Source organism: Anser cygnoides, chromosome 18 (genome assembly GCF_040182565.1).
Source record: "Anser cygnoides isolate HZ-2024a breed goose chromosome 18, Taihu_goose_T2T_genome, whole genome shotgun sequence".
Classification (NCBI taxonomy): domain Eukaryota; kingdom Metazoa; phylum Chordata; class Aves; order Anseriformes; family Anatidae; genus Anser; species Anser cygnoides.
In genome coordinates, this window is record NC_089890.1 from 8442512 (window position 1) to 8455698 (window position 13187).

The 13187-nt window shown below is 41.8% G+C and overlaps 1 protein-coding gene across 20 annotated transcripts in view; it reads left to right on the forward strand.

The window, feature by feature from the left end:
- EFCAB5 (EF-hand calcium binding domain 5) overlaps window positions 1-13151 on the forward strand; it is a 39992-nt gene extending 26841 nt beyond the window's left edge. For 18 of the 20 annotated variants that reach the window (XM_066979673.1, XM_066979675.1, XM_066979678.1 and 15 more), the window contains 10 exons: window positions 205-361; window positions 3675-3964; window positions 4832-5004; window positions 5736-5964; window positions 6722-6874; window positions 8141-8244; window positions 9055-9308; window positions 10123-10349; window positions 10977-11073; window positions 12358-13151. In XM_066979673.1, the coding sequence (XP_066835774.1) occupies window positions 205-361; window positions 3675-3964; window positions 4832-5004; window positions 5736-5964; window positions 6722-6874; window positions 8141-8244; window positions 9055-9308; window positions 10123-10349; window positions 10977-11073; window positions 12358-12500 (1827 nt within the window). In that variant the 3' untranslated portion in view covers window positions 12501-13151. Of the gene's footprint in view, window positions 1-204; window positions 362-3674; window positions 3965-4831; window positions 5005-5735; window positions 5965-6721; window positions 6875-7082; window positions 7172-8140; window positions 8245-9054; window positions 9309-10122; window positions 10350-10976; window positions 11074-12357 lie in introns of those variants that run through there. The other 2 variants (XR_010825741.1, XM_066979681.1) reach the window with 2 other exon arrangements.
- Window positions 13152-13187: the final 36 nt, after the last annotated feature.

A 13187-nucleotide genomic window follows, 5' to 3' on the forward strand; every position in this document is an offset into this window, starting at 1 on the left:
TGATAAAATTGTCAGCGGTGTTTAGTGTTTTTAAATATCTCCCAGGTTTACTGATTCATCTCCAGGTCTGAGCTATGTTTTTACATAGACTTGGCCTGGCCCACAGGGGCTGTAATCAGCCTGCTACTGCAGTCTCCATATTTGTGTACACATTGAGCCTCAGTGTCCAGGAGTTCTCAAAGACCAGCTCTTTCTCTGTTGTAGGCTCGCCGCACCTCTCGCTTGGCCCAGCGAAAACTGCTTTTGGAAGCACTTTTTGAAAAGTGGGACAAGAATGCATCTGGGTTTCTGGACCTGAAAGAGGTGGATGCTGTTCTAAGCACGTTCAAGGAAGGAATGGAAAAAGAGGCCTTGAGGAAGGGTAAGGAAACAGCTCTGCTCTGAGAGAAGTACAATGTTAACACAGTAGGCCTTAAACCATTCGAGGACAGTGCTAATGAAATTGTTGGCGAGCACCAGTATTTTTTTGTTTTTGCAAGCAGTCATAAGCATACAAGGCATGATGTACAAAATGAAAAGGAACAGTTATCCTGACCTACTTGTTAATACAGAGCTCCACCCCCTCCTCCACTGCAAGACGCTCCAGAGAGAGCAATTCCTAGGCAGAGAGAAGCCCAGTGCTTTCATGACATAGTGATGTGTTGAAAAATTATTTCAACTGTAACATGCAATATCTACTTGTGATATGGCAGAGAAAAAAAATGCTAAAGCCTGAGGACAGGTTTCACACTTTTAATCTAGCCTGTGTTATCCAGCTACATTTTACTACAGAGTGTATCTCATAGCGGAGAACACCAGCTTTCTTTATTGGGTTCAGATGACCTTTAGCAATCCCACACTGTTGCACAGCTCTCATGAATTAGATAGCAGCTTTGAGTCTCTCTTCACTATTGGTTCATTTCTCTGAATAAACTTAGCAATTTTGGTCCTTGACAGAATAGGCTTGGGTCAGACAGAAGTGCAGCAGGTTCACCTGGACCTGTCTGGCAGCCTCATACATATTAACACGTGGGCATCAGGTGCTCTGAAATACTGTATTAGCAATTAAGAACATGTCTGTATGTGTGCTTGGGTGGAGAGGACAGGTTTATTCATCTGCATGAACATCTGCATGTGGCTCACTCTGCCAGGCGTTACCGAAAATGGCTCATTTTGGCAACCAACAAATTCTATTCTTTAGCTCGTTTGAGGGAGCTGGTGGGATGGGGAGTGCACCAGCATGCTGCAGTTAGTTGTCCCCAGGCTGCACAGCCACAGAAGAAACTGTCAGTTTATAGCTCTGCTATATTCGAAGTGTGCCAGAACATACTACAGAAATATGGAAGGACATAGTCTCTTCTTTGAAAGGCTTATAAACTAAAGGACAAATAAATAGAAAGATAGTATAGCAAAATCAATACCACCTACAAGCAACATAAAACTATTTCTAACAGCTTCAACAAAATCTCAACATCATGGAACTAGCCAGATTGGAGGAGAGGCTCACAGACATTGCACTTTCCTGGATGAAAGCACAGACTGAAAAGTGGGTAGAATTATTTGATTTTCCTTATAAGTGGAAAGTGTAATGTTATAGATATAATGGGAAAAATAATGCATTATGCCGTGGCTCACTAAAGAAAAAACTGATCATGTCATGGTCAGCTTCTTGTGTCTTTCTTCATCTCTTTCTTCAAAGAGAGGAGAAGGTGAAGGTCAAAATCCAAACATTTTTATACCATCAAAAAATTCTTCATCCTAGTTTTGTCAGAAAGCAAAAATCACATGAAAAAATACTGAATACTCTTTAGATATGGGCAGGATACGACAGCATTAACAATCAGCTCCACCATGATTGAGGCCTGTTAGTATTTGCTACTGCTATAGGTAAAACTAGTGATAAAATGCCCACTGGCTTCTGCAGGGGAAGGAGGAGACTCTCAGCCCCCATAAACATCCCTGTCGTCAGTGCGCTGAGAGGCAGCCAGGGTAGCTTCCTGCCTGTTCTTGTGTATCATTAATCAAAGCATTTTCTGCTGCTCTGGTCTTTATAGACCACTGTATATATTGATCGCAAAATACTCCCTGCCTAACAGCACAGTTCATGCTTCTTCTACCTGTGTATCTTCGCTTGGTTAGTTTGCTAGTAGGGTGTGGCGTGATGAATAGCTATCTGTCGTTTTCTTTACTTCTTCGGGTCCAACAGGATTTGAAATCAGGATGCAGAACAAATGATGAAAGCGTTAGTCACTGCAGTGCTGAGGAGAGGCACTGCCCGGAGCGTGAGCAGACAAGCACGGCTCTGGGCACAGCACCCGGTGAACCCCAGGTTTCCGAGGCAAGGAACCACCCTGCAGCTCTGAAAGGTTGTGCAAGAGCACCCCCGTGAGTCTGGAGCTGTAGCACGGGGAAGAGCAGCACTGGGTCTTGGAACAGTTGGGACAGGGGTTGAACGCTTCAGAAAATCTCATTTTAGACTGGCTGCCGATTTAACTAACGCTTAAATAGAAACTGATGTGGTAAATTTACACTTTCGTGCTCAGTCTGTTAGGATTAGGGGGAGACCCATTTGTCTTAGGACCTCTGAGCAAACTGGAAATTTGTGAACTGGAGTAAGTTGGTAGAGGAAAGTGATTCTTTAGAATTTGACCCTTATTGCAGTCCTCCTCCTCCAAGCAAAAACTCTGCCAGACATCTACTGCAGATTGTCGGCCTGTATTTGGGCCAGCTCAGCTGCAATCTCTGGGACATGAGGAAGGGGACAGGGCAAGGCTACACCCCTCAGCCTTGAACAAGATAGGAAAAAGCAGCCTCCACATGGTGATCTTTATTCCTTCAATCCCTGGCAGCTAATAGGCAGCAGCTCTTCTCTGTTCAGGCGTTTTTCATGCTAATTTAGTCTTCTAAACCCAGGAAGACTGCTCTTGTTCTTTTGCACTACACCTACATCTGCTGGTGCAGTGCAGGTGACTCCAGAGCACTGTTGTCCCATCCTCTGCATGACTTCAAGGAGGCTTTAGTTTTCTTTGATCTTCATTTATAAGTTTTAGCACAATACAAATGTTATTTCAATAATTCATCAAAGGCACCTAAAGAAGGGTAATTAAGAATGACTGATAGTTACTTTGGAAGGCCTCGAAAGAAAAATATGATGACTGAAAGCATGGTATGTAATAGAAATTGCGGGTATATGAGTGATCTGTGAAATCATCTGTAAAATCTGCCCTTCACATGTTTAATGGGAGAGGTGAGTAATTTTCCTGTAAGGTCTCAACTCCTATTACTGTTTGCAGCAAGCCTACCTGCACCCCAGTCCCACCAGAACCCCACGTGTCCATGAAATTTGGTTCTGATGCGCAGATACCTCAGATTGTTCCTATTTTTCATTGACCTTCATTGCTTAGGTATCTTGTAGAGGTGCAAAAGGAGCAAAGGTGCAATGTTGTGTGGGTTTCTTAGTAGGTGAGACTGCAGGCATCTAAAAGAAAAGGTACAGCCAGTCCTGAAGCTGGAGATTACCTCTCATGATGACAGCCTACTTGTAGGCGATAGCTGGAAGAAACCCAGAATGACGGGCTAGGCAGAAGCACTTCATCCAAAAACAGTTTAAGGCTTGATTCATAGTTTGCACAGGAAATGCAAAACATATTATTCACACAGATTGTCCCTGTCTTATTTTCTGTTTCTTCTATTAGCAAAAAGCCACTTCAGCTTACGTTACCCACAGTCTAGCAGAGTGGAGAAGCTAACCCAAAAGGCATTCCAGACTTTCCTTGAGCTAGTGGCTTCTGAGTTCACTGGGGATGAAGATGAAGTTATTGATAACATTGTGGAATTTTTGACTACAAGCGTGGAACGAAGCTGGATGGAGTGCCTGCAAAGCTTGACCAGGAGGAAATGGCTGCACAACATCCAGCAAGCAGCTGAGACAAGCGGAGCAAGCATGGAACCAGTTTACAAAGCGGTGTTTAAGGCCCTCTCCCAGGTGTGCATCCCAGGGAGTGTGAGAGTCTTTTGTGTAAGGGTTGTGCCACTGACTTCAGACCCTGGTGCTTCGAGTGGAACTCACAGGTAGCATGAGAAGCTGGCCTACGGCTCTTTTCCTTGTGCTTTCCGCTCTTTGCTGATGTTCAGGAGAGCCAATGGTTATGCACAGAAAGAGTCACAGGTCAGATCTGTGATACAAGAATTCTTGTTCATGGCAACACAGAATGCCTTTCGTGGATAATTACATCTCAAATTTTGAAGAGCTGACTAGGATCAAATTTGGAAATCCATCCACAGTTCTGGAGTTTCTGGAATTAAACACACCAGACTCAGTTTGGGATGCAGATAGTTAATTTGTAGTGGAAATGGTTTCATTTTTAATTTGCAGATGCAAGTTTGGATGTTTGTCCTGAACATTAAAGTCATCCCCACAGAAACACTTCCTTCATAGTGGCTCAAATGTTTTTACAAAGTTGTCTAGATTTGTAAATGTAGTAACCCTGCACTTGTTTGATTGTTCCAAAGGAATCTCCTGTTGGAGATGAAATTCTCAGCAGTTCTGTTAGGCCCAGCTTATAATTAGCCTTTAGTTTAAGATAAACTGCTCCCTGTTAGCAGCAGGAAAAAAAGAAATCCATTCTCTCTAACAATCCAAATACGAAGTGGTTTTGCTTGTAACAGAGCATACCAGTCAGACACAATCACAGCATGCACACGTATAAGTCACACAGTTGGTGCCTGACATACAAAATCAGTGACCCAGAAGAGCACGTCAGCATAAGTGAGACGAGTGATAAGTACATGAAATAAGCGTAATGGCCAGTGGCTAATATACATAATGTAATGGGAACCATTTGGTTGCTAGGATGCAGAAGCCCACGGGGATAACAAGCAGATCAGTGCATATATTGCCCTTTTGGAAGAGAACCAGCTCTCACCAGAGCGGGGACAGATTCTCTTACACTATGTGGCGTGTACCGCAGATGATGCTCCATATGTTCTCAACCAGATACTGTACAAAGACATGAAAGGAGTAAGGTAAGAAAAGCTACAAATAACTGTTCCTTCTTCTCAGAAGTATCTGGAATGCAGGGGTACCTGGAAGTGCTTTGGGGTGCACTGAAAACAGAGGTTGGTAGTACTCCAGAGAGGAACTTCCCTCAGGGACCATTGTGGATGTTGCGTTATCATACAGATATCCTTATGCTTTGCATGCTCTACTTAGAACTGCTCTGTTTGGGATTTTGCTCCTTTCCTTGGGGAGATTAGCTCACAGTCTAATAAATCTCATCCCTTAGCAAATGTCTTGTATTGGGCCTACATTTTCTTCTTTTAAAATTAATGTCCTTACAGCAGTTACATCCACTGGATATTTTTTGAGAACAATGCCTTCCCTTCCTTAATGTTTACAGTAAAAACAGCCTTCATGCCTCTTTACTTCTTATTTCCATAAGATAAACATATTTCATTAAATATTGCTTCTTCTGACCTATAAAACGTAACAGCTGCTCCCTTCTGAATTCCTCTTCATTACATTCATTAGTTGATGTTTTTACAATGTCTTAAGGATAAAAAGTGCCTTATTTATTACCACTGTCTTTGGGATGCAAGTGGTAAATGTGGTATTTCTAGGTGTGGTTGGAATAAGGAGCTAAAACCTTCCTTCTCTGATGCCTAAAAGCAGGGAGAGTACAAAGCTGCAATATTTATTGTTTTGCTAATGGTTTTCTGCTACTCATATCAAACCTGCTCATACGTTTATTTTTCAGCTTTGCAGCTGTTGAAGAGGGAAAACCAATCCATGTTCCAAGAGTTCAGTTTCACGGAAATATCCACTTCTGGAACTATGACCGTCCAGTTGAGGAGAGAAGAGGTTCACTCCTGGTACTGCCATTACAAGATGCTCACTGGAGAGTCTTTGGCATTCTAGGACTTGATACTCTTCGGGACCAGAGTGAGAAAACCATCTTTCTGACCCATGAGATCAGTTTCTGCCAGGTGGGCACTACCAGAAAGCAGTGTGTTAGCCTGCACTTCAAAAAACTGGGTAGGGACCATTTGAATTTTGTAGGTTTGCTCTGCATAGATGTAAGATGTACAACCCAGAAAAGAACTGATGTGATTTTACTGTATATGGTAAAACTGGTGTGAGCAGAGCAGCTTGTCAGTATCTTACTGATTAGCATCTTGTTTGTAATTGATTATCAGGTATCACCTCATCAGTATTTTATTTAAACTCCTCCTGCAGACCTGACTAGTAAATCATTTGCAGATTCATGCAAAGCCCAAAGATAGTAGCTTTTAGTTACTGAAGCTCTAAACCTCATATTTGTTTTTGTTTCTGTAAAGTGGTGTGAAACGTCACTTTGTACATGGTGGGTTAATCGTAAGCAACAGCAGTCCATATTTCTTTGAGATGCTGGTATGCAGTGCTTTTTAGAATCAGCCTTATTGTGTATGCATCATCTGGGCAGCAGGGAGCGCAGCAAGCCAACATTATCAGTGTATTTGACTATCAATCACCACTAAAACCAATTTTGACTAGTGTAGTACTCAGCTGTCACCTGGGTGCTCTGCAGTCTTAAGGCCTTATTTGATAAGGGAGATATCACAGTCACTTTTCACCTTTACAAGTTGCAATTAAAGTAACTTACTACAACCATTTTGCTTCATTTTGCCACATGAATGTTTCCCCAGCTTTTTCCCCAGATCATATACAATGGTCTGGCTCATTTGGAGCATTCTGTTTTCACAGGGAGTTTCCCTTGCATTCAGCAAAGCCTACCATCATGTGCGCACACTAGAAAATGTTCCGCAAATGACCCTCACTGCGCTGGACTGGTTGTATCCCAGAGTGCCCAGCATTCACACTGTTATTACATACCTGGTGGAGCCTGGCAAAGATCAGGTACGTAGTTTACTGATTATGCAGCTTATGCTAATTGCAGGGATGCAGGGCTGACAGGACTGCTTTAGTGGGGGGACATGCTATTTCTAGCTGTGTATGATTTCCCAGTGCTTGTATTGTTAAAACTGAAGGCTGCCTGAGATTCTTGTGCCTGCCTGTGCATCAAAAGGTTCCCTCTGTAAAGGAGGCCACTCTTTGTTCTTTTCAGCCTTTCATGTAAAACAATTCAACAGCACTGCTAGCATATCTCCTTTCTCCACCAGACAAGGAAATATTCTCCTACTTCAGTGCTCACAGGTGCATAGCAACCAATAGAGCAAACCCCCACACCCACCCACCCATCCATCCATCCATCCATCCATCCATCCATCCATCCATCCATCCATCCATCCATCCATCCAGGTGTAGATTAGCCTGCAACCCCTGCTAAAGCTCAGCTATTTGAAACCTCCACAAAGGGAGCTGCTCTTATGTGGTGATACCGTGCATGTTAAAATTGTGGTGTGGAAAAAAAGAACGCCCTAGCTCACGTATTAGCTCTTCATTCTGAACTAATGTCAGGAGCCAAGACTTACATTTGACTCACGAAATGGCTGCTCCCAGTTAACTAGCCTGTAAAGGCAGCCCACGTCCCTGCAGATCATAGTCCAGTTGTTCAGCAGGCAGTCAGACCCTGGGAACCTTGTCAGTCCACAAGTCTACAAGTGAGTTAAGGAGAAGGAAAGTGTATGCAATATTAAGAACTGATCCCATGCCACCACAAAGTCTGTATGACATCAACTGAAGCCATAATTCATCTGTTTCCTCTGATAAGTATAGTTTATGCTGGCAGCCTTCTGTTGTCATTCCAGGCTCTGCACTGTCCCCTTGTTAACTGCCTGATAGCCAGGTCGTTTGCTCCCCTCTGTGCTTTTCATGTTTCAGGGCATGCTGACACAAACATGGCATAAGAAAGGGGGCTGTAATAGGACATGAAAAAGAAGGGAAACCTCTTCATTGGCCTCTGGGTGTTCCTCAGTGTAGAGCCTGGGGATGGATTAAACAGTCAGTCTGAGGGAGGTCCAGGGCACATTCTTCACGCATCTTGAGCAACACACTTTGGGAATAAAACCAGACATTGTTGGGAGATGTCTTTAAACCATCCCATTTCACCTGAATGTACATGGGAGTTTTTCTTTGAGAAATAAACACTTTTCTCCCTCTCCAAGCTTCAAAATGGCTGTTCTTTTCCTGGATGCAGGTAAATGTCCCTTTTCTCTCTAACAGACATGTGACTATGCTCTACGTAAAATGATTACTACAGATAATACAGGACAAAAAGAAATTCATACTTCTGCTGTTCTTTTCCTCAGAAAAGAAAACCTTTTAAGGTAGGCTCTGGAACATGCAACCTAGCCAGTTACCTGTGGTCCTAGATTCTAGTCTGCATGATATACATTGTGTAAAGCCCATTGTAATGCAGCCCTACAACAGTGTCTGTAGTTGTCTCACTGTTGAGGCTTCTGTTGTAGATGCTTGTGATACTGAATTATGAAGGGGTAGGGTGAATTTTCTCTTTAATTTTAGGCCTGCGAAAACTTAACTTCCAACTTAATGCTTACCAGATGAGCTGCCAAGCAAGCTCTGCATCTGTTGCGAAGGATCAGAGCCTCTAGTGAAGCATTTCGCTCTTTACAGTCATTTTTTTTTTCCTGGCTATGTGTCTCATTTCCTTCAACTATCTGTTTCCTTCAACTGCCAAGATCCTCACAGACTTGTCTTTTAAGTATATCATCCTTGTCGTCAAAGTTGGTTGAACAGTAATTTGCTGTTCCAGCACATTTTTTTTCTTTTTATAAAACTCTATAGAACAAATGTCAACATGGTTATAATGGGAATCTGTTTTTAAGGCAAGAATACAAACTAGTGTGGGTCTGTTAAATTCTTATGATTTTCAGCAATTGCCTTGGGTAAGCAATATTGTGTTCCAAAACACTATTTTCTCCTTTCTGTATGTGGTTTGAATGATACTGAAGTATGTTCATATTTCAGTTCAAGGAATAAATGGTGATTGTAATATAATACCTTTGTTTTAACAACACGAGATGAATGGTCTTTAACTAAAATATGCTAAATGAAGTACCAAAAGAGACTGGAATGGTAAAGCTTAGGACATTTTCCTCTCTTTACTCTCATTTCAGAGATTACCTGTTTAAGTGCATAGACACTTCAGAAGTCGTTCGCACTTCTGTCTGTGGAGAATACCACGTTGCAGTACCTCTCCGTGACCTATCGAGACAAGCTCTTGGGTTATTTGATATCAGCATCGGACACCACCAGAAATTACCTCCTCATGAACGTAAAGACCTGCAGAAAATGTTGAAGGTGGCCCAAGCTGCCTGCTGTGAGATACTGAAGACACCTTCAGAGGAAACAAAACCAACCTATGTACTAGGTATTGTGCACGCCAGGATACATTTTTAGGAGTAGAAATAGGAATGTCAGTAAAACCACATCTGAAGTATCATTCATACAAGTATAGAAAGACAAATACAAAGCTTTGGTACACATGAATTACTCACGAGCAAGTCTACGTGCTGAGCAGAGTACAGTTAAACAGAATGTTCAGATTTTGGCTCTGGTTCACAGGATACTTTTGTGCCCAAGTCCCGCTAAAATCAAAGGTGCTTTGTTGCCTTCAGGGATCTATCACGTTCTACTCAGAACTGCCCCACCTAAGATTAAGAGAGTTTTAGTGTCAAAGTTCCAGAATTAAGTGTGTGCCCAGACCCTTCACCTGGACCCTAACCAAGGCAAGCACAGTGCCAAACCTGCTTATAAGTCAGGGTGCCCATGTCAGGTCTCCAGGCCAGGGTGCAATCTTGATACCATTTGTGTTTTCTGTTTGTCTGGACTCTGGAACCAGAATGAGCCACTATCTCTCCCAGAGGAGGTTGTGTTAATTACTCTCCCTCAGTGGCTCCTGTTCCCCCAGGAGCATAGTAACATTTATGGCATCTATCTAATCCCCTTAGGATGTTCAGCAGTCTCAGCATACCACACTTACATTACAGCAAGTTTTGTCTCCTCAAGCACATATCCATTTTGAAATGTTTCATAGGATACTTGGGCTGTATACAAATGAATCACTTAGTCAAGGAGAAAAAAAGGTTAATCATATAGAGTGCAGAGGCTTTCAGTCAATAAAATAAGTTTTGAGGAGCATTATGTTTCTGATAACTTCTTGAAAGGTTGGTTTTTGATTCCAGAGGCAGAACACATGAATTTGAGGCATGCAGGAATTCTTTTCCACCGGTTCATGCTGCAGGACCTACGTGAGTGTGTCCAGAAACTCAATGCTGAGAGCTTTGTTGAAATGAAGAGCTATGAAGAACCACCAGCTCTACTACATAACATAGTTAAGGCTGTGCTGTTGCTTTTCAATCCAAAGTGGAAGGGCTCAGAGAAGATTGAGAGCTGGAGTCAGTGTGTACTGGTGAGCCATTTTTTTCCGTTATTCTTCCACCAAGAAGATACAGTGGAATTTACCAAGGGTGAATTGGTAGTGAAATAATTCCATGCACATTACATGAAAGGGGCTGCCCAGTTTAATAAACCAGATTTGTTTTTAAGAGAACAGGAAACGGATAAGTGGGCACTGGAGATATGTTCATGTAAAAGCAATGACCAGACACAACTATTTAAAAATCGCTTTGTAAATACAGTTGCAGATGTGGAAATGTAACAGAATTGGATGGTTGAACTTGGAGTGATTACAGTCATTAAGACAGTGACAGGGAGATGTTATATACAGTAAATGTCTATATACTGACTAAATGCAAAATGAAGAGTATGACTTGTAATTATTTTTAAAACATTGGAAGGATATCCTCCAAGTTAAGAATATCTGAAAGACTGCGTGCTCCTTTGTTTCTCAGGTACTCACTCACCTTCCTGTATTTTTACTTTTCAGTTTCTCCATCCTTGCAGACATCTTCCTTTCAATCTCCACTTCTTTACTTACCATTTTTAGATTTCCTATATACTTAAGTTACCCTTCTTTAGTTCTGTAACCCTCTCTTACATTTTTCACTGCCATCTGACTCTGTTCTCTGCATTGCAGAATCTTGATGACAATTTGATTCAGGAGATTTATTGCTTTGATCCAACTGCTTCATCTGTGCAAGTTCAAGGAGAGCTGCTGCTGGACTGTATTGGTGGTAAATACCATAAAGTAATTGTGAGATTACCAGACACAGCTCAGTAATGAAACTCTGTCAGCTGCAACATTCAGCTGCACGCTTTTAAAGTCTTTATTTCTGAAACTAACTTCGATTTCCCAGTGTATTAAACAGCAGATAAGGGGTCCTAAATATCTGCAGTCTTTTTTGGTCAATAAAAGTCAACCTGTTCAATTTATTATCAGAATTCACTGCCTTAAGGAAAGGGGAGCAAATCAGCTTTGAAATCTACCAGAACAGGTGATCTCATTGTGAACCTGCAGGTAACATGCTAAGAATGATGACTTTTTTGGCAAGTAACCTGTTCCGTGTACCAGAGCAGTCAAGAGGATGTTACTATTTGTAATATCTCTGCAGAAGAAATGACTGCTGTTCTTGTTGATGTCTTTCACTTGATTTAATGCCAGACCGAGGCCTGTTAAAATCAAGTATGGACGAGACTTACTAATTTAGCTGGGCATACTTATTGACAGTGTCCAGCCTACTGATGAACAGTAAACACCTAATGCAGTCTGAGTTCGTGGGGTTTTTTTGTCTTCCTCATATATATTAAACTAATACCAAAGAGAATGAAACAGGCCTAGAGCATCCAGTCCTCCTTCACTAAGAACCTAGATTTAACTAGAAAGGGTACAGCTTTGACAAACTACTGCTGTGTGCTACAAAAGGCTTGTTTCCCAGGCTGGAACTTACTGTGAGACAGTGGTGTGAGATTAGCGGTGTGAATACCAGTATGATTCACAATTACAGGAATTCCTTTTAAATGAATATCAGTGTTCACACATGGTGTATGTTGGACAATACCCTTATGTTCTATATACGTGCCCTGTAATACGGAACAAAGCACTAATAACCTATGCTCTACTCACAGAGCAACCTTGGGAGGTGACTGTATGGTGACCTCTAACAGCATATAATAAAAGAGTTTCAGTGGATAATTACTCTTAAATCAAATCTGAGCTTGGAAAAAAAGCACTTTTCTCACTACATTTTTAATTATCAAATGTTTAGCATTAAATAGAGCACTTTATACAACAGGGGACCTACGACAATGCGAAATAAATTATAATAAAAATGAAGCATTCATGTGCTTGACCATTCACTATCATAAAACACCATTTCAAAGCATCGCAATTTTCCAGGGTGGAATTATTGGACTTGGGGAAAACTCCGCTGATGGGATGACCTTCTCTATGCAGTCCTATACAACACTGGCCACAGTTTTGACTTGGCTGTTGCAGTTACAGCTCTTCTTTGTTTCAGGTGTACCTCGAGCAGAGGTGTGGCAGCAGGGCTCAGTTCCAGCCGAGTACCTGTACAACTGGGTGCACACCTGCTTGTCACTGATGGAGATGACGAAGAGCCTACAGAATAAAAAAGCTCCAGCTTTCACCAGCAAAGTCTAGCGTGCCTTCAGCTGAAGCACTAATTCCTTATCTAACCCTAGAGGTTCTGGTATTTGACATCTTTTATTTAATACACTGGTGCTTTATATTTTGGTCTGTTATAATGGTCTGTTGTGTGTTATTAAGAAAAATAAAAACATTAAAGGAGACAATTTTGTTGTTATATCTAGTAAATTTAAAAGCTTATTTAACTTTTTTTTAAAAAAATTAATTCCAATGAGAAAGAAAGAAGCAGGGAAGAGTTTATGTCTACCAAGCTACAGTGCTCATAAATGATACAGAAAAAAAATTCAAGACTCACTGTCCTTAAAGTACTTTTAAGAAATAATTTTACCTAAAGGTTGTTAATCAGCATTTTTTTTAAGTTCTTCTGAATGTTACAGAAAAGCACAATCATTTTAATATAGAAAGAGAAAAAGCTCTCTTATTGGGACAAAGCCTGAGATTACAGCAAACTTGACTGTCTGCAGCAAGATTTCATCTTTGCAATAACGTTTCTTAGCGGCAGAACCGCTTCTTTAATAAAATTTGATAAAATTTGGGGAAATTAAACTCCTCTTTCTTTACTCGGCCACAGGCGACGCCACCAGGGGACCGGCGGGCACAGGCCCGCTGCCCCCCCCTCAGCCCGCCGCTGAGGGCGCCTCAGGGCGGCGCGGGCCGGCCGCCTCCCCGCTCGGCACTTTC